This window comes from Anabas testudineus, chromosome 24 (assembly GCF_900324465.2).
Source record: "Anabas testudineus chromosome 24, fAnaTes1.2, whole genome shotgun sequence".
Classification (NCBI taxonomy): domain Eukaryota; kingdom Metazoa; phylum Chordata; class Actinopteri; order Anabantiformes; family Anabantidae; genus Anabas; species Anabas testudineus.
Window position 1 is genome coordinate 8,372,336 of NC_046632.1, and position 25,445 is coordinate 8,397,780.

A 25,445-nucleotide genomic window follows, 5' to 3' on the forward strand; every position below is an offset into this window, starting at 1 on the left:
AACACAGTGTTGGGGTTGCTCAGACGTTAAGAAATATCGGTCACATTTTATTTATTTAACATTTATGAATGTTATAATAGTATATCTCAAAATAAGCTGCACAAAAAATCTGCTTTTATCGTGTGTTATAAATGGTATTCTGTACATAGTGCATCTAGATTAAAGTGAAATATTGTATGACAAAGCGATGACTTGGCTGCTTCTTCCTCCATCGGCCTCAACTGCCATCTGATGACCAGCACTCCCTGGAGTCACTGTTAGACTTCATTACATTACCACTGTTAATTATAAATCTCCATCCAACTGGGCTCTGATGGCCTAAATGTGCCATAATGGGCCATACTTGGAAATGACAGTTCATTGTTAGGCTGTGCAAAATAGACTGCACCCACTCAGAATGAATTTGTTTCAAAACCTTTCTGTCCCACCGAGAAAGACAACACTCAAATACTGCGAGTTTTTTGCAATAAGGGAATCATCTTTATTGCCCAAGAATCCACCTGAGAAAGAAATAGCACGGCACAGCTCATCCAAACAAAGCTTATTTGCATCTTTAAACATCTCTGTTGGCATAAGACATGACGTATATACACAAAAAATGTACAGGACATACATTTAAACCGTCATATTGCTGCCAAAAATATGCACATTGTAGTGTGACAGTACTTTGCATTAAGTAAAATAAGGAGCACAGCTTTTGCTTTGTTGTACTGAGAGTCCTACCAAATTTCATCCCTTCATTTAATGCGTGCGGAGAAAGACAAATTCCAAATACAGCTACTCTTCACACAAAACACACAGATTAACAGAGCGCCATCACCAGATTCCCCCAAAACATATGGCTAAAAGCAAGAGTAGTGCACAAATTTGATCCTAGACATTGACTTCTACCAGTAAGGACATTAAGCGCTTCCCTAATCCAGATTATACAGTACGGCAGCCGTTTCACAAACAGTAGTTAAAGTTATATTGATGGGTCTACACAGCTCTACAACATCATGATCTTCAAGTACAGACTCCACCTATTATCAGTTGCATGATATGGTATACATAGTTGTCAGTGCTGCAGCAGAGAAGCTAGTATAAAATTATCTTACAGTGATATCATTTAAAAATCTTTAAAAAATTATTATCCACTGTAATTGCTTTAATCTACTCGTCATGTTAGTAAATAATAAAAAAAGAAAACACCAAAAGAAAATAGCCACTTCTTTAATAAATATCACTTTGCTGTCATACAGTCGTATGATGAAATGTTAAGTACTCGTTCCCTGAAAAATTTCAGCTAAAATAAGGAGGCCAGTAATTGACTTATGACGTGCTGATCGCCCAATTACTTCCCTTTAATCATCTGCTAGATAGATACATATTTTTGCAACACACAACAGAGCAGGGATGCAGGTTATGTCTTACAGGCCACATTATAATATTGTGGACGTTTGCTGGTATTATTCAATATTATTATGAGTCTTTACTCTTTGGCAAGACTTACTGCACCTCTTAGGACACATTTACTTTTTCTACTGCTACTTTTAGTTTGTCTATACAAAAAAAAAAGGACAAATAAAATTACATTGTTAAAAGGTTCTCTAAATGCACTAAAATGCGGATTAACAGGCTTCAAGATGGATGAAATAATCCACGAGGATCTTCAAGTATCAGCGGGTCTTTTAACAAAAGAAGCTCTACTTTTGGCATGTAACTGTAAATATATCTAGAAGGCGTTTTCTTCTGCTTTTAGGCTGTCTGGTCATCCATCTTCAGCTTTTCGAAGTGGGTCGACACACAGCAAATGGTGATGTCCGTGGCATCGAGACACTAAATGAGAATTTTGACGGGGAGGAGGAGAGGAGCTGCGGTCCCAGCTATTCCAGATTCAAATTTTTATTGTCAAATGCAAGCTTAAATGGACAAATACGTGGTGTCATACCCCACCGTGACCCGTTATCCTTCACTTCTTCTCATCTGAACCTCTGTGTCAGGGGTCAGGATGAATCTCTGTCTGTGTTCGGGTCAGGCTTTGGCCTCCAGCAGTTCGAGGAAAAGTTTGTGCATAGGCACGCGGCCGTCCTGTTTGATGCTGCAGAAGTGCTGGACAGCCCGTGCAGCTGTCTGACGCAGGAGAGGGAGGGTCATGATCAGTTTGCCGGCCCGCCGAGGATCCTCTGGGTGGTGGGTGACGTCGTAGTCCTGAAGGGCCCCGTGCAGAACATCCTGGAGCCTCTGAACTGCCTCTGAATCCTCAATTTGCATGGAGTCTGTATGGAGAGACATAAATTAAATATAAGGTTATGTCAAGATGCTTTTAATGGCAAAATGTAAAAACATAAGCACAAAAAAAGTGTAAAATCAGAATCTAAACTCTGTAATAACTACCTGAGTTGGCGAGCGCGATAGCCTTGAGGACCACAAATTCCTCCTTGTCCAGCCCCATGGTTTTGTACTTCTTCACCAGCTGCAGGATGGCGTTGTTGAGGTCAAGCAGCCCCGCCAGCTTCGACTGCTCCTCGTCCATCACGTAGTCCTCAGCGTACACCAGCTTGTCATCCAAGGCCAGTGAGCGAAACACCACTCGAAGAATCAAGATCTCCATCCATCCGCTCTGCAGTAGACTCATCTGGTCTGCCAGCGAGAGGGAGGGAAAGCCTAGACAAAAAAGAGAATAAGTCAAGTTAGAGATACTGAAAGAGGTTAGAGTTACTAAAACACTAAACCCCATTCTCTGAACCAAATTCTCAGTGGCCTAAATTCATTTTTCGAATGAAACACTCCTTCAGCCAAACCTTAAAAACTCTTCAGGTACTCAGACACAATTTGCAAAACTCATTTATTCTTTTTTTGCTAAAAAAAAATTAAAATAATTACTGTGAACACAACTCCAACACAGGTGTCATCTTCATCTACACACAACTCAAAATTTAACACACGTTTCTAATGACCAACGTGGAGAGAGGCAGAGGAGAAAGAGTTCATATAAGAGGCTGAGAACGAGGAAGACAACATAAAACATCACTGATGAAATCTGAGCAACGAATGTAGACCATGTCCTTGATCACGGGACGTTTTTCAGGTGTAAAAAGTGATAAACGAGATATTGCTTTTACTACTTAAAATTTTTTTTTTACCTAATTTTCTGTTACTGCACCTACGTGGCCTGGATACTGTGTCCTAGATTAATTTCTGTAGTGTCTAATGAATGCTCTGTGGTGATTATAGCTAGAAGTTAGTAGCTAAACCACTTTTCCTCAGGTGATCACGGGTGCTGGAGCCGATCTCAGGTATTATTGGTAACGAAACTCAGGTTACACCCTGGACAGGATTGATATATGGAAACAGACCAGCATTCCCATTCGCACTGACACCTACAGGTAACTTAGACCCTGTTTACACCTGTTATTCAGATGTGCCTTGGGCAAATGATCACAAGTGGATAGCACTAAATAATAAAGGTGCTTGCCCTTCAGATTCAGACAGTATCCATAGAAATAGCATTAACACCAACAATTCTCTTGAATTGTTTTAGATAGAGCAGCTGAAAACACTTTACCCTGAGTAATATGAGATGATACCAATATACAACAAAAGTCAATAAATAAAAATCCCATCACTAACAACTGAACCCATATTTATATTTTATTTATAATTTATTTATGTTTGTTTTAGTCAATGCCTCTGTAACCAAAACAGGCTAATAACAATAAATCCAAAGAGTTCTCGACAGGTTACATGACCGGCTGATTTCTTTAAAAGCACGCCACACAGCAAAGGGCATAACGAAGGACAGGGGGAGTGGATAGCTGGAGAATTTAATTACACTCTGTGGGACACACCTACCTTGATTGACAATTACACCCCACAGGAGCATGATTAAACCCGCTCACGTCCTCCACATAAACCTGCTTACACACTCACACGCGCGCGTTTACTGTAATTAAGCAGATAATTTTACAGAGCGAGGAGAGGAGGGGGAGGTGTTTGTGTTTTTGACACCATCTGTGATTGTTATCAGGATCCACTGCTCTTTACAATCACCGCGGGGACGTCAGTGGCGCCCACATCCCCACTGTCGCTCCCTGACTGATTGGAAACTCTATCTGTGCACAATTTCATTGGTCGATAGGGATCTGTATTCTGGCACTGGACCATCGATCAGGGACAGAGACCTGTGTGAATATGTGTGTTTGGGTCCGTGTGATGAAATCTCAGGCAACATTTTGATTTTAGGGATAAATACAAGCTAAACAGTCAATGAAGAGACGAGTGCGTGTTCTACAGGGACAAAGCAAAGGGCACTGGAGGCAACAAGGACCGTTTGGGAAGAACTAGTGTTAGCTGTATCATATCAACAACAACACGGAGCCCAGTCACACCACAGTCGCCTTGAACGCACACACATTTGACAGCCAACTTGCAGCACAGACTCAAAAAAGGCCAAAAGCAAAGAGGGCAGTTGGTCTTTAGCCAGCTCATCTGCCAGTCTGGCCCTCAGACTTCAGACCACATCACTGTCAAACTGCCTGATAAGAGCAGACACAGAGGAGGGGCAGCAGCCAGGACAGTAGCCCCATCACACTCACCTCCCCGTGGGCAAAGAACTCAGATGGCCTGGGCCACTTCGCCCAAGACCCCCGTTCTCCCAGCGATGGGGGCCGTGTGGCCTGCCACTCATCTAGAGCTGATGTGACATGACCATTACGCTGCTAGGAGGGTGCACTCTGTTTTTTTTCTCTGTGTATTTGTTTTTCCTCTCTACCTTTCATTCTTTGAGCCGAGTCCCCTTTACCTCCTCAGCCCGTTCCTTGAATGATGCCATTGTCCGTCAATTTGCCTCCAGTACCATCACCTCTGGACTCTCAGTTCTTCCATTTGAGTCATTCTCTTCACCCGTTTTCTCGTTTTCTGTCTGTGTCTCTTTGCCTCTTTATGAGTTTCTCTCTTTTTCTGTGGAACTGAAAGGGTTAATCAACTAGAACTAATATTTAGTCACTGTTTCTTTTTTTGTAACCACATGTTTTTATTATGTGATAAGTTCAACTAATTTATCTAATAAGCCTAATAAGGGCGAGGCTCAAAGTAACCGTGTGTTTTCATATTATTTTATATTTTATTTAACAATTAAACTAGAAGCTAGCAGGTAGGAGATGGAGAACTTACACAGCTTAGAAGCAGGGTATTGTAAATTTCACGTCTTGCCCCTTTCATGTATTTCTGCATTTCTTCTGGGTACTTATTTGCACTTTCATTTCTTTATTCTTTGGATTCTTTGTCAAATAATGACAGCTTTGGTAGTTATGGCCTCATAAACTACTACATTTCATCAAACAACTGTTTGGTATTAACAACCTTTACTAAACACCATGTCGTTCTGAGAATGGGGCATCACTATCCCTTGGTCATTAACTGTATTAGAAGAACAACCTTGCTGCCACTCCAGGTTTTGCAGGACTATTCTAGAGGCCCGCCTATTTAGCACAGCTTTCCTGAATGCATCGCACTGCATTGTATTGTATTTTTATTACATTTCAAAAGTAAAAGAGTAAAAAATTTTGACAGTTGGATGAAAACATGATTTCCTGTCTCTTCCTTCGTCTCTCTAGCCCCTCTCTCTTCCCTCAGGTGGGTATCTGCTGTGTGTACGGCCGCCTCTCACCGCTGCTTCACTTTCGCCGCCAAACTCTCCACTGGCAAAGGGCTACAAATACACCCATCAGTCGGACTTCGTCTGTCTTGTGTAAGTAAAACCTGACAATGTGGGGAAAGGAACAGACAGCAACAGCCTGGGGGTGGGGGATGAGAACGGGGGGGGGGGGGGGGGGGTTCTGTGATGTTCTTCGTTCTTTTTAACAGAACAATGGAAATGCCGATGAGGGACATGCTGAAATAATTGCTTCATGGCCACTTTGTAGGAAGAAATGTGGGGACAATTATAGTAGAGAGGGACACACACACACACACACACACACACACACACGCACACACACCTGCTTTGTTTGTTTTGTAAGCATTTCAGACACAAGACATCAACAAAAAACCCAGGTGTTTCCCTAGTGATGTTTTGGGTGTGGATAATCACAGCTGATAAAGCAGTCACGGCTTCAGCTAGAGGAAAAACAGATGATAAAACACGACAGAAAAGAAATCGAGAGTGACGAGAAACCGTTTAGCATACTGGTCACTGCTGCTTAAAACCCCTGAGCTTTGCATTTTGACCTTGTTTTCTGCCTCAAGTTGAAAACAAATCGTCTTCATCTACAATTTCTGGCTGTATTACAACTCCTCATTGACATTTTACACTGAGTGACATATTCAAACCCTACACACACTATTTTATATTACTGCACAGTGTCAAGCTTAATTTTATGTTTGTCCGTAAAAAGTCAGCTTTAAAATAAGTGCAGATAAATATATACTAAATATATTTACAGCTGGTGTCCAACAACTACCAGCAACTAACATCATTACAGAGACAGAAGAAGAAACGAGTTTGTTGATTCAGAGCGGCGTGGCCCCGAAACATACATTTAAAGTGTGAAAAGTAGTTTTGAACAGTGTTGTCATTTGGGAGTCTCCAGAGCAGATCTGCAAGCCTCAGCATACAATTACAACCGTCAACATAGCTGCATACCAGCATTTCATCCCACTAAGCTGCCAGAACGCGCCCCCCCTACCCCCACCCCCACCCCCAAACCCACCCCCATGCCCGCCCTTCTTTCCACCTGCTCATCCAAAGAGAAAAAACACACATACACACACACACTCTGAACATCCCCTTCTGCTGTTCCTGTGTCAGAGGAGAAGCTAAGAGTGTTTCAAGTGTCAGGAGGATTTCTGTAATTCACACAGCACAGGAAGACGGCTGCTGCCCAGGAAATGAATTAAAACGCCCAGGTGGCCACTGGGCATCTGCTTGATATATTAGTAACCCACGCTGGTCAGCAAGGGCATGGCACACAGTGTAGAACACACACACTCACACACACACACAGAGGATGACTGGCAGATAACACACAGCCACACCAACGTGCCCTCTGTCCTCCGCATATCCAGCGAGTGTCTTGACAACCACAAGTCACAACAATCTCCTCGCCTGATCTGATAATAGACCTAATGTGAGCTAATGTGTGTGCTGGATTGTGTCAGCGAACAACAGACTCACTGAGCGTTCAGCCTTGTGTCGTACCTGGGATGTGTTTGGCCCAGCCGATGTTGACCACCAGCTCCCTGTCGGCGAGGTCACACAGCGTGGTCAGAGCCTTGATGTCGCTCTCAGGTACAGTGGGGTCCGGCATGGCAAAGATGCCTTCGGGCTCAGCCACGAGCAGCAGAGACACTACTTTGTTCTCTACGACACCACCAACACAGACTGTGGAGGACAGAGAGCGTGCAAGAAAGAACACATTATAATAATGATTAGATAATTAGTCATGTTTGCAGCTACAGTATCTGGTTTTCAATACAAAGCGGGCAACATGTTCATTACTGTCATTCAAAACTCTCCACTCCTCACTTCAAATTTTACAGTTGGCAATGATTAATGCTCGCTCATTAGCAAATACTGTCTGTAAAAATGATTCATATATAATATCCTGACAGGCAGCATCATGGGAAGGGTGGTTTGACAGTTTTGAACTCACAAACCGCAACACAGATAAAGTCAAAGTCTCTCAAATCAGCAATAAAGGCATCCATTAACATATCCTTTCCACTTAACATTTATGTACTACAGTTATATTCTTTATGCACCATAGTTAATGCAAAGAGCTGTTTCTACACTTACATGTTTTTTTCTGGGGCAAGGCGTTCTGTGGGTGCAGATACGGGCTGTTCTCAGCATCTATTCTCCTCTTGTACTTCTGCCTGCCACCTCGAACTCGGTCCAGGCGAACACCTACAGAAACAGACGCGAGACATTAACGATGCATTTGGTGCTGCTGAAATACAAGTTCAAAAATGCTTGATAAGCTGTTGGAGATTTTAAAAAGCAATGCAAAAGTAATAGCAATCATTTTAATATGAAGCCTGTACTGTGTTCATATGCATTTGACTCTGACTGCACTGTGTTCACATGCATTTGACTCTGACTGCACTGTCATGAGTTCACCTCTGATCACAAGACTTGACGATCTCAAGGAGACCGAACAAGACCTGACTAATGCTGGCACAGAAGCATGCATCCTGTAATGCGACACCCAACAACTTCAGAGCAGCCGATGACAACTGCTCATCTTAAGGAGCATTGTGTTAACCTCATCGCCACGGCAATGGGGATTTAAGGGTGTGTGTGTGTGTGTGTGTGTGTGTGTGTGTGTGAGGACATTTCAGAGTCATCCATCCTCACAACTTCAAAGGAAGGTTTGAGGGTTAAGGTTAGCGGTGGATTTAGGGTTGGGGTGCACTTGCAGTGGAAAGACCGAGTCAACTAATCTAGTTTATTATCCAAGTGCATACACTAAAAAGCAAACTCTGCCAATGTACTGCTATCATTTCTTCTAGCTGTAGTATACCTAAATGTTCTGTATGTTAGCAAATAAAAGAAAAGCTGGTGAAATTGAGAGTTACGGCCACTGAATCATCTCTAAAGAAAATGTATGCACCCACTGAGTGTGAACGTGATTCAGGCTGCCTTCAGTAGTGGTGTTGGGTTACCTGACTCCACAGTGTAAACGGCCATAGTGGCCCTAAATAGAGCTGTAATGGCACTCGCGTCTGTAAGAGACACACTGAGGGTATTATTTGTCCACTTGACACCTTGCTGTGACGCCCCATCCCTTTGAGCCCGCAGCTTCCTGTACTTATTCTTACTTATGCAGATATTTACAGAGAGCATGCATCAAGTCCACACCATCAAACGTAATGTCCTCCTAATCACACATGTAAAGTGTGTTGAAGGGTTCAGTCCGGGGCAGGTTCTTAATTTTTCAAATAATTAGTTTGTAAATCTGTTGTGATTTATTTTAGGCGTGTGCTATTGCCATAACAATAATTTTATAGGATTTCTGCTTCATGGCTTTAGCGGTTGTGAGCAGAGAGAGGGAGAAATATGAGATGGAAAGATAGGTTCCCTCATAACAAAGTGACAGTGTGAGAATGTGGCCTGTGACCTTTGCTGTAAGTAAACAGGATCTCACAGGAATAAAACTAAAAGCCCTTATATTTACAGTGTGCTCCACATCTTTCCAGATCCTGCCTAAGGTTGTGAGTCTGTTGAGGCACCGGTTTGAGCTTCAGCCCTAGCCTTCACCACTATTATGAAATGTCATGCTCTGATGTTGTATGACAGTACATTTCCACACATAAAGGTGGAAAAATATGACAGATAAACACTTGTAAAGTTCCAACTCACCCGCCTCCTTAAAGGTCCCAATATAACACTCTATATAAAGTCACGTTATAAATCCATCAGCACCTTCACTTTGAGTGATCGGCTCCTTCATGAGCATAACATTTTTCTGTCATTGCCTTCTCTGGGTTTTCTAACTGGTGTGGTGTGGATGAGGTTCAATGGGAAAAAAAAGAAGTTGCTCTATGATTTTAACACCATCAGAATAATCTCATTAAACCACATCTTCACAGATTAGATTAGTTATGGAGCAAGTATGAAGCACATCTGTCAACTGACCCATACTCGTCTGCTGATGAAGAATAGACTCGAGTTGATTCAACTACTAATCGGACTTCTAATGGAAATAGTTTTGTCAAATAAACAAATTATTACATCAATTTACTTTAACCTATAGGTGCAATACCATCAGCCCAAAGTGTAATTAATTAACATGTAACTTGTAAGTCAGTGTAGTTAAGGAAACACGCTCATGCTCATTGTAACTGACACATTTTGTCATAATGTATAGTGTGGATTATATTATCCAGCCCTACCTCACGCGCTTGGAAAAACAGATTCAAGATAAGGTGGATAAAATGTGAGTTAACAGGCCTGAGGTCAAAGGGAGCGAGTGAAGAGCTGGCACCGCACGAAATGAGCCTGGTATTAACGACTGGTCAGGTAAACTCAATGCCCCCTGGTGATGTCATGGGGCAAGTAGCGAGTGTGGATTAGCTCGGGCACTTGGCAGGTGCCGCTCCGAGGCGTGAAATGAGGGATGAGGCCGCTCGCTTGCGTCCTGTCATCAGATTTAACACAAACATTTTTGGGAAAGTGGATTAAATCAAACAACTTTGGTGCCCGATGTACATGGGTATACGGGTATGTTTGTGTGTTTGGATCTGACAGTTACTCAAACGCACACATCAGAGCTAAGTGTAACTCTTCATGGGGGAATGTGCTGACAACCAAAAGGCCAAGAATAGCTTTGGTGGAAAACAAAACAGGCTCACACACCTCCTCCCTGTTCCTGTGTGCAGCCCATCAGAGTTCGATAAACACCGACTACTCGGGCATTGATCTATTTTTTGCCGCTTTCATCACTCAGCCTCCGTTTGAAGGAGTCTGGATGTTCACATGAGGAGCTTTACAAGTTCCCAAAACGCACACAGTAAAGCAGGATCAAGAGCACGGGCATCCAACCGCTGAGCCAGACTGATCCAGGTTACCGTGTTCACAGCGGCCTCCGTTACCGCTGCTATCGCCAGCATGTGTTCACTACAAACAATCCCACGCTTCTCAGATAATGTGACAAATGTACACATGGCTGCCACCAACGCCAGCCTGCCGGTACCTTCCTCTGCACATCGCTTCTCATCAACAAATGAGAAAGGATTTGGAAAGTTGGCAGCGAAAACCCCACATAGTGCCTCCGTTCTGTTTTTGCTTTTCTCAGAATGCAGATTAACACAGCATGATTAAATCACCTGAGACCGAATAACTTCAGCTGGCAGGAAGTGAGATGAGATGAAGACAGGAAGGTGCCTGATGGAAGTATTGCTGCACCGCTGCCTACATTTCTTAGCTATGTAAACCATTAAATACAGGATTGCACATTCATTCTGTATGATAAACTGCAGTTTTTAAAATATTGTACACATTTTGTTAACATACACATTTTTACCGCCCTTAGAAGTGACAGCGACTGTAGAAATGGCCACTGAAATGTTCTTAATTAAATCCTGCCCGGGGTCTATATGTCTTTTAGCTGTGTATTTAATACGGCCCTGACTCTCCCCCATTAAACCTCACAGGTCCTCTGTCGCTGCCTTTACAGCGGTCCCTCTGGGGAAGAGGGGCATTACGAGGCACAGTGAAGCGCGTTACGAGGCCGCTTATGGCGGGAGTTATGAGGGGCAATTTTCATTTCAGGGAGGTCCAGGAATCCCACAAGGCATCTGGAGGAATTTACAAGAGGGGGGAAGGAAAGCAAAGGCAGAGGCAAGAGGGAAAGGGGTGTTGAGACTGGACCGGGGTGCTGTTTATGTCCCTACCCTATTAAAAGCAGCTAATTCAGAACAAGCAGACACACAAACGCATGCACATAAATGTGACTACAGACTTGTGCGTTTAAACAAATTCGTGCGCACATAATACGCGTGTAAAGACGCTGCAGTGGTGTGTATCCATAACTCAGACACACACATTTATGAACAAACACGGCAGCTATAAACAGAAGCCGCTGTGTTTAGAGAATAGTAGGCGGCATTAAAGGATCATTCCAGTTTATTACAACTTGGGTCTTACTTTCATAGTTTTGTCCCTCACTTCTGTTGGTGATGATGTACATCACACTCATGAAAGTAACCGCTGAGATCCAGAGTCATGGCACAAGCTGTTAACAGTACAGCTACATGGTCTCTTAGTTAATCTGGCGTTAAACTAAAAGTTAAAGGACTCAAAATATGTTCACATTCTTCTTTTAAAGCATTATTTGTTATTTTGCAGAAAGATTGATTATGATATTTGTGTCTGCTACGTATTGACGTGCTTCTTCTTCCCGTCTACTGTCCCTCAGTCCTTACATTTTACCCAGCACAGACACACAGACAACACTTGCTATTTTATTATCATATCATATGGCCCTACACAGCAGGCAACGAGTGGCCGGTACAGTAAGAGGTTGCTAACGTTTTCCTTTTTGAGTCAATTCTAAATCTGGAAAACAATATGTCACCACACAGGCACACTGTGGACGAGAGGAGCACCTGACCACACGCACCCATCACAACCCAGTAGGCCTGGCCTATCATAATTCAATTTATCTATTTACTTTCTGTATCATAAACATTTCATAAAACCCTATATTTTGATTTTCTCCACCCAGGATCCACAAGCTGCACACACACACATACACACACACGCTGGCAGATTTCCAGAGGCTATTTGAAGGAACACTGATGAAGCTATAGTTAGTAACCTTCTCCTCCCTCTCAAAGACACGGCTATGCATTGTTTAGTCTTGTGTTTACTACACATACACAGGCCTACATGCACATCACAGGTGGCACGAAGAGCCTGAAGTTTAACTGTCAGAGGTTTTAAGTTTCACAAGGGTTTACACAACTACAGTACATGCCATCACCAGTTTATCAGGTCAGACATTAAGAGAATCTCAGCTTCTAATCAGGGTATTGTTTCCAGGTATGCACAACAAAGAAAGTGCAGTCAGATTTGTGTTAGCCGTTACTTATACCTGAAGGATGAGATCTGAATATCTGCCAAGTCTGACAACCAATCAATGTTGGAAAAAGCAACTAAAGAGATGTTTTAAACCAAGGTCTGAGAGTGATTTTCAGTGTGTAGCTGACCTTCTCTCAACATGCCCACAGACAGACATTTCACAAATCGACACGCCTGGCAGGATTTCCTTCTTCTCTTGGTGATTTCACATTCATTGGACGCTGGGCAGCTGTATTCAATGTTACCTGGAGGAGAAAAGGAAATTATAAAAACACTTTGCTTTTTAAAATGACAGTTATTGTCTTGATTTTATTGTGTCTCATGTTGAAATGGTGTCATTTACAGTTTTACAGTAAGAATTCGAGGCAATAGAGGCAGAGTAATGCCTCATTTTACTCCCTGGTATGGATCAAACCTCACAAAACAAGCTCCTGCACCTCCCATCATCCAACATTAAAATTTGTCTTGGTAGAAGAAAAACAAACTAACTTTAGTTCTACTTTATCTAAGTTGACATTTTATCATTTTGCAATTATCAAAAGCTAAGTTGACATAAATGTTGTGAATATTCTATACTTTATTTTGGCACAATTTCTGTTAACAAAATTTACAGAAGCTTATTCACGACGGCATTCAGCCAGTTACGGGCATGCTGAGCTGCCACCCTCCATTAGGAACAGGAAGCATCTGATGAGCCAGACATCGCATCTCTCCGTTTGATCCTTGATCTGACAGCTGCTCATCCCGTTTGCCCTTTGAACTCATCTGCTGTAGCCAGCCTCTAGAGGCCTAAACACAACATCGGCTGCCAGGTCCATGGCCCGAAACATAAGCCAACAGTGCACAGGACAATCCCTTTAAACCGCGCACTATGCATGATGCAGGCTCTTTCTTCTAATGTCTCCTGACGGATGGATGTGCACACATTCATCCACATGTCTTATCTGAAGTTTTGAAGGCTAAACTCAAACATGTTGACTATATACAATATGTGCTGTAAGTTTAACTACATATCAGCTGTTTGCAAACAGGTCTTTATTTAAATCCTTTCTGCAGCTTGAGAGACAGGAGGCGGAAGGTGAGCTAACTGATCAGGGCCTGTTTATACCAAACAAATGCTCAGGGCACGACTTCATCTGTTGGTCGTAAAACAGGTTTATATGATGCTGGGAGGCATCAGCCTTGCACAATAAACTCTGTTACTAAGTATAACATGGACCATGTTCAAATGCATGAATGCGTGTGTGTGTGTTTGTGTGTGTGTGTGTGTGTGTCTTACCCTGAATGGTCCTCTTGAAGAAGGCCTTGCAGGCCTCACAGGAGGCCACACCATAGTGGTAACCCGAGGCTACATCCCCACACACCAGACACACTCGCTTGGCCACGGTGCCCAGCATGAATTCACACTTGACTTGGCCTTCTTCCTCCCCATACCTCCTGGATAGAGGTGGTAAGAAAGAGAAGCAGGAAGCAAATGAAGGCAGAGTAAAAAGGAGAATGTCCAGATAGTCGACGTGCTTCCATTTAACATTTAATGTTGCATGAAATGCACAAAATAAGGGAGAGCATGATGTAAATACCAACCTGTTGGTTTCTCCATTGTTGGCCAACCCGGCCGTGTGACCATACAGGCCCGGTGAGTCCAGTCCATTGCTGTGATTGTGGCCTTTTGTTAGGGGACCGTAGCTGGAATTTGTGTCCGAGGAAGAGCTTCCAGGACTGGGCTGAGCCGGGCTGACATCACCCTGAGAGCTGGGGCTGGAGGGCTCACGCTTTATAGAAGAGACACAGGTGGGGTCCAAGCCCCTCACCGACATCCTGCCCAGATGTCTGGAAGAAAAAAATGAAGATTTCAAGATAGGCGAATGTGTTTGTTCCTCATTGTAATACATATTCATGATGGTGAGGGATTTGACTTTCAGGGCAGCTTCATACAACGAGTCACCTTGGTAGTGTCATTAATATTAATGGGTGGTGGGTGACCCCCAAGTCTTTGAGCTGTGATTAGTTTTATTAAGTCGGGCATCTTTTACACAGATAGCAATCATGTTATAGGGATCATTACCATTAATTTACACTAGCACTCAAACAGTTGGTGCCACCTAGAAATGTCCTTGTTTTCCATGAAAACACACATTTTCAGCTGTGTAACATAAAAGCAACATGTCCTACTGAACAATTAGCCTTTTAAATTGATTAACTTACATTAGCAAACACAACATGTGATCGAAACACAGGACTAGTGTGAAACAAGTCTCTGTACGCCTACGTAGATATTCTGTTAGTTAAATGTTTCTGGTTATATGGTTATTTACAAAATTTACAATAAACGCCAAAGTTTTTGATGTTATAAAATATCCTTTTCTTGGTAACTCTTCAACGTATGCATACATCTATACCGGCCTTATCTAAACCAGCCGTTTGTGATCTCCCACATATGCAAAGCTGCAGCTGATTACACTGCTCTGTTTTCAAAGAAGAAGATTGCTTAAACAAACCTAGGGAAATAGCCAAACCAGCAACCATCTGCATCATCACCACCAGTCAGTCCAATACATTTGGCTCGTCTCCCTCTGCTTTTGTGTGGGTGTCTCAGTTACTTATCACACTTAACCTGCCAAAACCTCTGCAGCCTACAGAAGATAACCTTTTATTATTGTTAGAAATATTAGGAAATGTGGAGACGTTCAAAAAAGCAACTTTATGAGACATGAACAAATGCACTGCGATGTGTTGGTTAATTATTTGTATACTATAAACCAGAAAGCCAAAACTCATTCAAATGAACAATAATATGTTCTGTTTTCTTTTTTTCCATTTGCATTTTCAAGATATTTTTAGAAGTACTTTCTATGACTTCCTCAAATAATAACTGCCTGAAATAAAGCACCGTATGTTAAAGTGTGTATTATTACTCTAGTATTGGCTTAAGATCAACAGACTGTCACCACCCCAAGGAGAAAATAGCATCAGAAACCAGCTGAGGTGTACACACACTCGCATTTCGGTGTCATGTGTGGACGCAAAAATAAAAATCATTGACATTAAAATTGACATAAACTTCAGATTCACACGAGCAGGAGCGTGCCGAGGCACCCTGCACGCACACTTACAGACACACTTTAAAGCATGTGTCTTCATAAACACCCCGACACATGCTTGCACGCAACTGTTTGTCGCCAGGCCAACTTTTAAAAGACCCTCTGCTCTGTCTCTCTCTCGGAGATGCTAAGAAATACACACACACACACACACACACATAGATATCTACACAGCTGTGCGTCTCTCCCAGTCTAATCTCAGCCTCGCAAGGTGGATGTCACAGCCGGTCTGTTTCCTGCCATGTAAATCAGTATTGTCTCGGCCACAAGTTATTTGATAGGCAAAAAGACTGGCTGCTTTTAACCACCCCCTGAGTAAACCACGGCCACGCGCTATTGACCCCTCTACAAACCCACAAAGACAGACACAGTAAGCAGCAAGTAAGGCAACAAGCGAGACGTCTCTATAAGAAAACAATGCAACTGTGATGTGCAGCCATAGTGTCGGTTGACTTGTTGGACTAGGTATTGAAGTCCATGACTTTCTTGGTACAAATAGAAATATGTTCATGCATATGTATCATCCAAAGTTGGCTTTAAGCTGACTTGACTTGATCATTTAATCAGTATTAGAGCCAGATTGTGTTGTTGCTCCTGGACAACTCCTTATTATTAGAAAACATTAAACCTGTATTAAGTGGTGCTTTAGGTTACTTAGTGAAACAAGCTGACATATTTTATAAAGGTGTTATGGGGAGACACAGGGCAACATTAGCTTTCATTTGGAGTCATGCTTCTGATGACAGGACAAATGTAAGTCCAATATCAATAGTGGTTTTAGCTGTGTTTTGGTACATGATGCAGTGTTTGGCTGCAACTAGATAGTTGCTATGAGGGTTGGCATGTAGTGTACATTTGGTTCGTCACAGCATTTTCCTGTTATAAGTTTACCATATAACAGAAACAATAAGCATAAAGAAGCTAAAATGCCCGATCTAGAACATGTCTCTATTCCTCAAGATAAAACCACTAAAGAACATTTTTGAATAATAATTGAACAGCTTGATTAATGAATCAATGAGCAGCTTCAGGCTGCTGTCATATCATTTCGCTTCACAATTCCCACTCCACTTTGAAGACCATAAAAACAGTACTGAAGCGATTTGAGTTTCCTCTTAAATTGACTCACTGGTACCCTCGCTGGCTATCCATCACAGTTGTCCATATTGCTGTGTCAAGTCTCTGAGGTGGCGGAGTGATATACTTTGTGTTCTCCCGCGTTCTAATGCATCACAGAGAGGAAGAGGACGAGAAGGAGGAGGAAGAGGAGGAGGCAGGAGTTGGCGTTTTGCTTTCATGATGAAATGGCATTAGAGGGGTGTGATCAGATCTGATGTGATATTCACTCTGACAGATCTCTAATCTACAACTCCACATAAAAGCCCATCAAAAGACAGTTGGTGTGGTTGGCAACCCAATACACTGGGGATAAATCAGAGCAGGTGTGTGCGTGTGTGTGGGTGCTTGTGTCGGTGAGTTTTTTAAAATGATCATACCTTCCTCCCTTTGTGTCCCAGTCTCCAAAACAACTCTAATTGCACCCGGGCAACAAAAGCCAAAACCCAAGCGTGAAACGACGAGGGGAGAGAAAGGGAAAAGAAGAAGAGGGGAAAGGCAGGAGCAAATTACGAGAGGTAGACAGAGGGAAGGAGTGTGAAAGAGCTGAGAGGGGACAGAAAAGGAAAGGGGCAGTCCCGTGGCTCATTAACCTGGGGGTGTTGAAAGACGAGCGAGAAGCCAACACTCACTTTCAAATGAGCCGAGTCATAATGCAGACAATGACCCCGCCGGATGAAGGAGAGAGGGAGGGCGAATGAGAGGAAAACAAGGAGGGAAGGGAAACGCAGAAAAGAAAAGAGGAACGGGCCAACACACATGTAGAACATGGAGTGAGGACAAATCTACAGCTGCTGGGGAAGAGACCAACATTCACATCTTACCCCAACTCTGATGAGCACTTATTAGGGTCAGTGGGGTCTCAGTGGTGTTTCTCTTTTTACTAACGAGCCAATAGGAGATGAGTAGGGATCAGTGGCACCCCCAGCCAACTGTAAGAGCCTTAGTCAGGCTTTGGGAGAATCTGGTAGCTGCGTGATGAGGTGCCTGTGGATGCAGCTCGGACCCGCAGGTTTCTGGATCACCTGTGGTTGCTTGTGGACATCCACACGCCTGCTGCCTCTCCTCAGTCCTCGTCTGTTCGTCTCTCTTTATCGTTCCTTCCTTTCTAGAGAAAGTTCATTTCAACCCTAAGTGAGCCATTCAACCCAGCGAGATGTGTTCTCGGTGCGGAGTGATTATGCTACAGCTGATAAAAGCACAGCAGTGATTATAATGAACACGATTTTTTTTTTTTTATGATTAGAGAGACGCGAGGCAATCAAAAAGCAGTTTCTGGGTAATCAAACAGCTGCTTCACACGTCTTTCCCGAGGCTTTCATTTGCTTTGTTTGTGACTGGGCGTCTGCACTGAGGGAGATTTTCACCAGCCCTGGGTGACCTCAGCTGTTCTCCCACATTAGGACTGGTTTCCTACAAACTGACAGCACCCACTCATCCTCAGTATCAACAAACAAACAAGCTGAACCATGACAACTGTAGACAATGCAAACAACCCCTCACACCTGGAAAGTTGGCATCTAAAATTATTACTATTTATGGAAATCCCTTTTCAGTACAGCTCAGACAAAAAAACAAATCGTTTTTCTGTAGTACTGTCTTATTTAAACATTCTCAGAAAGGGAGATGGTGGAGAAAGAGGGGCATGACACATCCCCACACTGGGAAACCAACAGTGGTTTTGTGGTATGATCTACAGCCATTCAGCCACCAGACACTCCACTCTTGTCTGTTTATTAATGTAAAAAAAAATCATCATCAGCTGAATCCGTAATGAAACTCTGTGCTCAGTGCAAGAACTAGTCAAGACTGCAGGCCTAAACAGCTGGTAATTAATGGTTAATATAACAACAAGACTGTTATTAGTGAAAACAGATTGAGTAAACCTCCCATTCTTTTCATGAAGCACCGCAGTTTAATTATGTCCCTCAAACACTTCATCATTTGTGTTATACTTACTATCACACTCAGAGTTCCCGCAGAGGACCCTGGTTGTCCCACTCAAACTGCAAAACTTTTATTTGGTAGTGTAGTGATTTGTGTAGTGGTTATGAATGAAACTGGCTCATTCAAGTATTCATATCAACTTGAAAATCAGTTTGCGTACACCACATACTACCTGTATAGAAATGTGTGAGAAGAAGCCGACACACAACCACACGCAGAGACATTCATCCCCCTTCTGTCAAAACATCACTGTTCCTGAACATTATTCATCAAATATCACGTCACAGTTGGACTCGTCTTGCGGCGCCAAGGTACTTACTGTGTGTCAGAGTGGTAGGTGAAACACTCCGGGAGGTAGAGGTCGACTAAATCCATGTGCACCCTGCCACCATGCTCCAAAGAGGAGAAAAGGGTTCTCTGGAGGGACTCCCGCTTCTCAGTCTGCCTGCTCGTTAACCTTTTTTTCTCCTCCTCTACAGCTTTTCTAAACTGTCCCCGTCACTTTCTCTTTATTCTGCCTCCAAACTTTGTCTCCATCTACTGCCCTCTCCTCTGCCCTATCACACTCTCAGATCATCATTGTCTCCTCCGTCTGTCTTCCTGTCACACACACTTCTCGCCGCCCGCCTTTGAAGTCCTGACTGTTGTCACTACCTGAGTGTGACAAGGATCTCCAAGCAAAGCTGGCCCTCACGACTACCCAGCCACATCATTTGAATGGCCTTCCCCCCACACCGCTCAGCTGAGAGCTAATTGGCTGTAATCTGAGCCAATGAGAGGCACACTCTCACTGGGGCAGGTGGATCTGACAAGAGAGAGGATGTAGGGTATTTAACAGATTTTAGTTTTAGTAAAAGAACTACAATACATGTAAAGCAGAAGGTGAATTATTATATTAAGGACACATAATGTTTTACCTGTTTATAGACTTGTAACACTAGTCAGGTTCCAGCTTTTTCTCTGTTTTATATTATCGTAAATTCAGTGTGTTTTTTTTTATATTATTCACAGAATTGTGATGTGAACAAGAGAAATTAAATTCAGTGACACTGATCAACCCATATATTGTGATATCTGGAAAAGAAAAATCCTCAGTGCTACAGAAACACACAATGTGTAAGCAAGCCCTAACCGACTTACAGCTTTTATCTGATCTAAGCAGCTATGGCTATGTGCCTAACGAGATGCTTCTGCCTTTCACTGACAATGCACGTGCACATAAAATGAGAAGCACAGTTAAGCGATGCTGTGGAAAAAAAAGGTTAACAGGGCACAACAAGATACCGTCAACAGAAAACAACACTACATTTAAACAATTCAGCTGAATTTCATTGTAAATAGTGTCTTTATCGATATATTTCCAATATCATGTAGTTGATGTCGCATGTAGCGATTGTATGTCTGCTCTTTGTTTAGAAAGAAACACGATAGGAGTCATCTTCTCCTGTGAGAGTGAAGTTATACAGTGATTAGACCGAGGATTCATGAGTCTTATGCAATCTGGTCACTATGTCCTAATCCACTTAAAAGACAGATACACAGGTGAACTGCTCGGGGTTGGGGGTCAACAAAGATCCCCATTTATGCAGTCGCACAAACACGCAGATGATACGCCTTATGTTGGGTTTATTGACATACATCAGGCATTAGACGTGTACAGATCCCAGCGTTTTTACCTGGGCTCCAGTAGATGCACACAATGGAGCATTGACTAAATGATAATGCTGTGCTGTATACAATGAACAACTGGTTTCTTTGCACATTGTTCCAGTCGTTTGTGAATTCATATATGGCACAATATCCAGCTCCTTGGGGATCTGAACAGGTGCAGCATCACCACCAGCGGACAAGCACAGATGTGGGACACGTGTGCCATCAAAATCCATAGATTCCAAAAGCAAAAACCTCCCATTACATGAGTTGAAAGATATTTAGGTGTCAGAGGGAGTTTGGTGCATGTAGCTCTCAGTTATTTTGTTAATTTTCTAATCTTCAGTCTTGACCCTTGTGCTTCTCTCTCATCGCCGTGACGTTGTGCTCGTGCTCTGAGCCGACCCCCGCCGAACCAATCTCCACAGGAATGAAATCACCTGCGCTAATCTGTTGCTCAGATAAAGGCCAGACAGCAGACTGCGTGGAGTGGGCCTTATCTCATTATGCGCCACATGAAACAGCTCGCCAAGAGAAAACACGCGCTGCATTAAAGCAGGGGCATATGTACACCGACATGCTCAGTGTGCAAACACACATGTTAAACAGAACGGAGTACATACGAAACCCCCTAAAAGATAAAAGGAGTGTGATTTCTAATAGCAGATAATTTAAGATAAGTCATAAAACAGCAAAAAATTAATTCTACAACTATCATATCAAATGTTTTAAAGTAAACATATCACACAAAATTATCTACACTGGGATATTATCTTCTATAAACCATTTAGGAAACTAGATGCTGATTATCTCTCAGTGGCTTTTAGTTTGGCAGCAGCCATTAGTGGATTCTTTTTTTAAAGTATTCCTACAGATGCCAGGTACAGGTTGAAATTACAACAGAGGATAATCATGTTATCACTGGTTGATATTTTCCTTGGCACCGGCTGAGCATTGTGGAGGCGCTGCACAGCGATATTAAGACGCACTTGAGTCAAGCCGGCGTGGCGTCAGGAGAACCACTTGAAACACTTGAGTAGTTTATTTTTTCCCTGATAGTTTCCTCATAACTGTGAGACACTGTACAAATGTTGTTGTCGAAGTTTAACGTACTTTGAGGTAATGTAAATAAAAATGTTACAGACTGAATGTTGCACTTATTGAACTTTGCAGGTTGACTAACAGCAGCAGATTCAGAGTCAATTCTGATTACGAGTGCTGATAATTATTTTTTATCACACTTTAAACGTGCTAGCAGCTCTGAAATGTCTGGAGCTTTTCTAAAAAGCTCTTTTTAAGCTTTTTTAAAGTCCAGTTTTTACCATTTTGCTTTGCTTTGTATATTTATGATTAATTTCAGGCTGATACATCAGCCAAATGTGTGTGCTGTGGTCGGGAGCACATACACTAGTATGTGTTGGCAAATAAGAAACAAGAAATTGCACCAAAGAAGTGCCAATGCTACATTAAGTATTTCCACCAAAACCCAGACATGTTTATTATGAAACTGATAAACATCTCCCTCAGTATTGTCTATTTTTGTAAAATATCACTAGTCAAAATTAAAAAAAATCCATCAGCCTCGAAAGTCAAATTGAATATAAAACTAAAGGGCAAACAAAAAACATGTCAACATCAAACAAAACTGAAATAAAACAGACAGTGAGTGACAAGTAAAACCAGCACCGAGGAAAAACCTCGTGAACCAAAGCAAAATCCAGAAAAAGACATGACACAGAAATGAGCTGAATGCAGCAAACGAAACCGAACGCGCACGGCTCCAGTTAAACATCAAAAATATTTTTACACTGCTGAGGCTGAACCGAAGACAGGAGTTCAATAGCTGCTCCAGAGGGACGCAGCCTGTAACTCGGCACCCAGCTGCCAGCTATTGACCCCACACACCAGATGCATCCAGTTTTCTCTGAAGAAAAGAAAAAGTAGGACTGAAGCACACATCACACTACACATGTGTGTGTGTGTGTGTGTGTGTGTTTACCCCTTCCTCCTCATCCCCGAACTCACAGCCACCAAATCTCAGCCTCCAGGTCCAGCTGTCGGATTGACTTCCAAAACTGGACAGTCACTCTGCAGCTCCAGCCCCCACCACGCAAACACACACTGGGGCAACAGCCCTCAGATATAGTGAGTGTAATCAGCTTAGTTTATGTCTGGCTCAGAGTGATCCATCAATTACTGAGACAGAGGTAAAAACTATTGACACTGTGTCCAAACGCTATTGTCTCACGCTTAAATGGTTTACAAAAAGGGGAGAGACAGAGTGAAGCAGAAGGAGAGAAAGGAAGAAAAGTGGGGAACAAAATAAGATGGAGACGTGTGAACAGAGAAAAATGATTTCCTCCCGCATAAAAATAGAAAATTCTCTTCTATGTGCATCCTCAAATAGATGAGTGGGAGGGAAATGATACATACAATGATGGATTGACTGACAGATGAGCACTTGGAATAGGATCAATTTCACTGTATTGATCTGTAGCGCACTGTATGGGGATCAGAGGTCACGCACACGCACGCACGCGCGCACACGTCCACGCCTGAAACCTTAGAAAGCCTGCGGGGAGAGCAACGTAACCATAGAAATGTCACTTAGAGCTACTGGGACCTGCCGCCGCCGCCGCCGCCACCGCTGCTGCCATCCTCAGCAGGTCAATGGTCTTCAAATGGTTTTCACTTATGTGGAGACTCTACAGTCCCACTGGGGAGGAAGTGAGTCACTGCTGGGAAACATATATGCACAGGAAGACGTCGAGGCAGGCAGGATTTCATTACAACTAATTTGGGATCACTGTTGAATATTTGACACTACATGCATTGAGGAGCACTGTAGAGCTAATTCCCATGCCATGATGACTTGACTGCACCGCCCCCTAGTGGAGGAGCGGCTTTGCGAGTTTTTAATGAGGGCTGGTTATTTCAAAGCTCTGCTAATGGAGCTCTAATGTGACTGCAGCTTAAACCGCTTACTGTTGTTATGGAGCATGCTCATTGTTCATTGTTCCTCCGTCCCCGTCCCCGTGTCATGTCGTCTTCGCTGGCAGGTGCCCATCTGGAGGCTCTTAGGGTAATTATGTAACCAAGTCTATCCTAACAGCATAATGTGGATTACCACCACACGGGCTCTTCATATTCTCAGCGAGCAGTATTGGATTAAATGGTCAACTTGTGGTCTCCAACACCAGCTTCACTGCACATCACATACACCCACAACATGAATGGATTGCCCCATAGCGCAACGCTCAACCCTTAGCAGGTTTGTCTATCTATCTAATCTATGTTGACTTGACTCGTACATGTATGGTGCATGCAGACGCACGTTGTTACACATGCAGCAGGAATCTGTTGTTGTGAAATCCTGCACAAGTGCACAAACACACACACACACACATCTGGTTCCCAGACCTGTCTCGGGTAAGGAGACTCCAATGCGGGGTCAACACACACTGGATCCTAAGACTCAGCACCACACATACTGAATGCTGATGTCAGAAACTATTACACGCACCGTGACATACCCACACCCACACACACACACACACACACACACACACACACACACACGTCTATCTCATCATATCCCTTTCGTCTCCACAGGTGGTAAATTTAGTCCTTCACTCGCTGTCAGCACGTCTACAGTAAACAAATCAACATACACACTAAAAGAGCAATGCTGTCATTTTGTTTTCTTGTTTTTTTTTTTTAAAGTTGACACAGATTTGTGTTTACACCTTCTGGCTTTCTTTCTACCTAGACACCCGTCTAATGTGGCCTAACACATTCTGTCAGAGGCTCCACAGGTGACCCAGTCTCATGACCACACTGAGGGGAGCTAATGCTGATACTCACCTGTCTCTCTCTGATTCTTCCCTCTCTTCTTTCTAATCTATCACACTGTCGTCATCCAAGCTTTCAGACAACAACAACAACAATAACAACAACAACAAAAAGCCTTCTCCTCTAAAATGCCTCATGGCTCACCCCCAAACCCCACCCCTTTCCCCCTCCTCAGGCTTTCGAGGTCCCCCCGCAGTAACCCCACGTTCCTCGGTCATCCCTCGGACACTTAGCCCGCTCAGCACAGTCCGCTGATTCGTGGCCACGCCGAGGTACACCAGTCAAAATGTAATTTTCTGCAAGATTACACATGATAATGACTCGCTTTGGAGGGTCACAATAAATGATGACTTCCAATTATAGATGCATGACTATCGATCTGTCAACAGAAGGAGCGAGAGAGAAGAGAGTGAGGAGAGGGGGGAACAGAGCAGTAGAGACGTACAGTAATGTCATGTTTACTTACATCTTTCTTGATAACACACACACACACACAAACACACACACACACTGAAGGAACTGGACACTGCTGCAGACTCTCTGAATAGCTTAACAACTGCTGAACTGCTTACAAAGTCTTGCATAGAGGCTTGAAAGCAAGTATTGATGGGAGCCAATAAAAAGCCTGAGAGATGAGTTCACCTGGGAGCAGAGTGGACCTTCACCTGGACACACACACACACAGAGACACACACATACTGGATACACACCTCTGTTTCCATTTAGAAACAATGCTGGACTGTTTCTAAGCAGATGGGAACCAAAACACATTAGTCCATTCGCTGCAAATAAATGACATCCCGCATCTACTTCTTCCCGTTCGCTCGTCTTCCTGCGTTTGCACAGTACTCACTGTCAGTTTCATCCACTGGCTGGCTGGTCCTCCGCTCTACAGCTGCAGTCAGTCAGTCAGTCTCAAGGACAAACGCTCCAGCTCTCTTCGCCTCCGGTCTCCATAGCTCAGCGATGCAGCAGCAGCAGCAACACACACTCCCAACACACACAAACACATTAAGTCACACACACACACACTCCCCCTCTCCTCTCAGCATCTCACTCTGATCCAGTGCCGAGTTTACCTACCTGCCTGCCTATAGCACGCTCGCAGGGGAGTCCAGAGAGTGTCAGACAGAAAGTGTGTCTAAGAGAAGGGGTGGTGGTGGTGGTGGTGATGGAGTGTGTGTGTGGGGGGGAGCAGACTATGGGGGGTGTGG

At 43.3% G+C, this 25,445-nt stretch overlaps 1 protein-coding gene across 3 annotated transcripts; it reads right to left on the reverse strand.

The window, feature by feature from the left end:
* Nucleotides 1–457: 457 nt before the first annotated feature.
* On the reverse strand, nucleotides 458–25,445 carry LOC113149847 (estrogen-related receptor gamma-like). 3 transcript variants are annotated; one of them, XM_026342182.1, is made up of 8 exons: nucleotides 25,085–25,445; nucleotides 14,150–14,395; nucleotides 13,845–14,002; nucleotides 12,694–12,810; nucleotides 7,778–7,888; nucleotides 7,181–7,363; nucleotides 2,377–2,646; nucleotides 458–2,258 (listed from the first exon to the last, which is right to left on the reverse strand). In XM_026342182.1, the coding sequence occupies exons 2-8, from the start codon at nucleotides 14,380–14,382 to the stop codon at nucleotides 2,014–2,016; spliced, it is 1,317 nt and encodes a 438-aa protein (XP_026197967.1). In that variant the 5' UTR covers nucleotides 14,383–14,395; nucleotides 25,085–25,445; the 3' UTR covers nucleotides 458–2,013. The 3 variants fall into 3 exon arrangements, with proteins under 3 accessions (XP_026197967.1, XP_026197966.1, XP_026197968.1); XM_026342181.1 differs by lacking the exon at nucleotides 25,085–25,445 and adding an exon at nucleotides 19,049–24,337; XM_026342183.1 differs by lacking the exon at nucleotides 25,085–25,445 and adding an exon at nucleotides 15,064–18,933.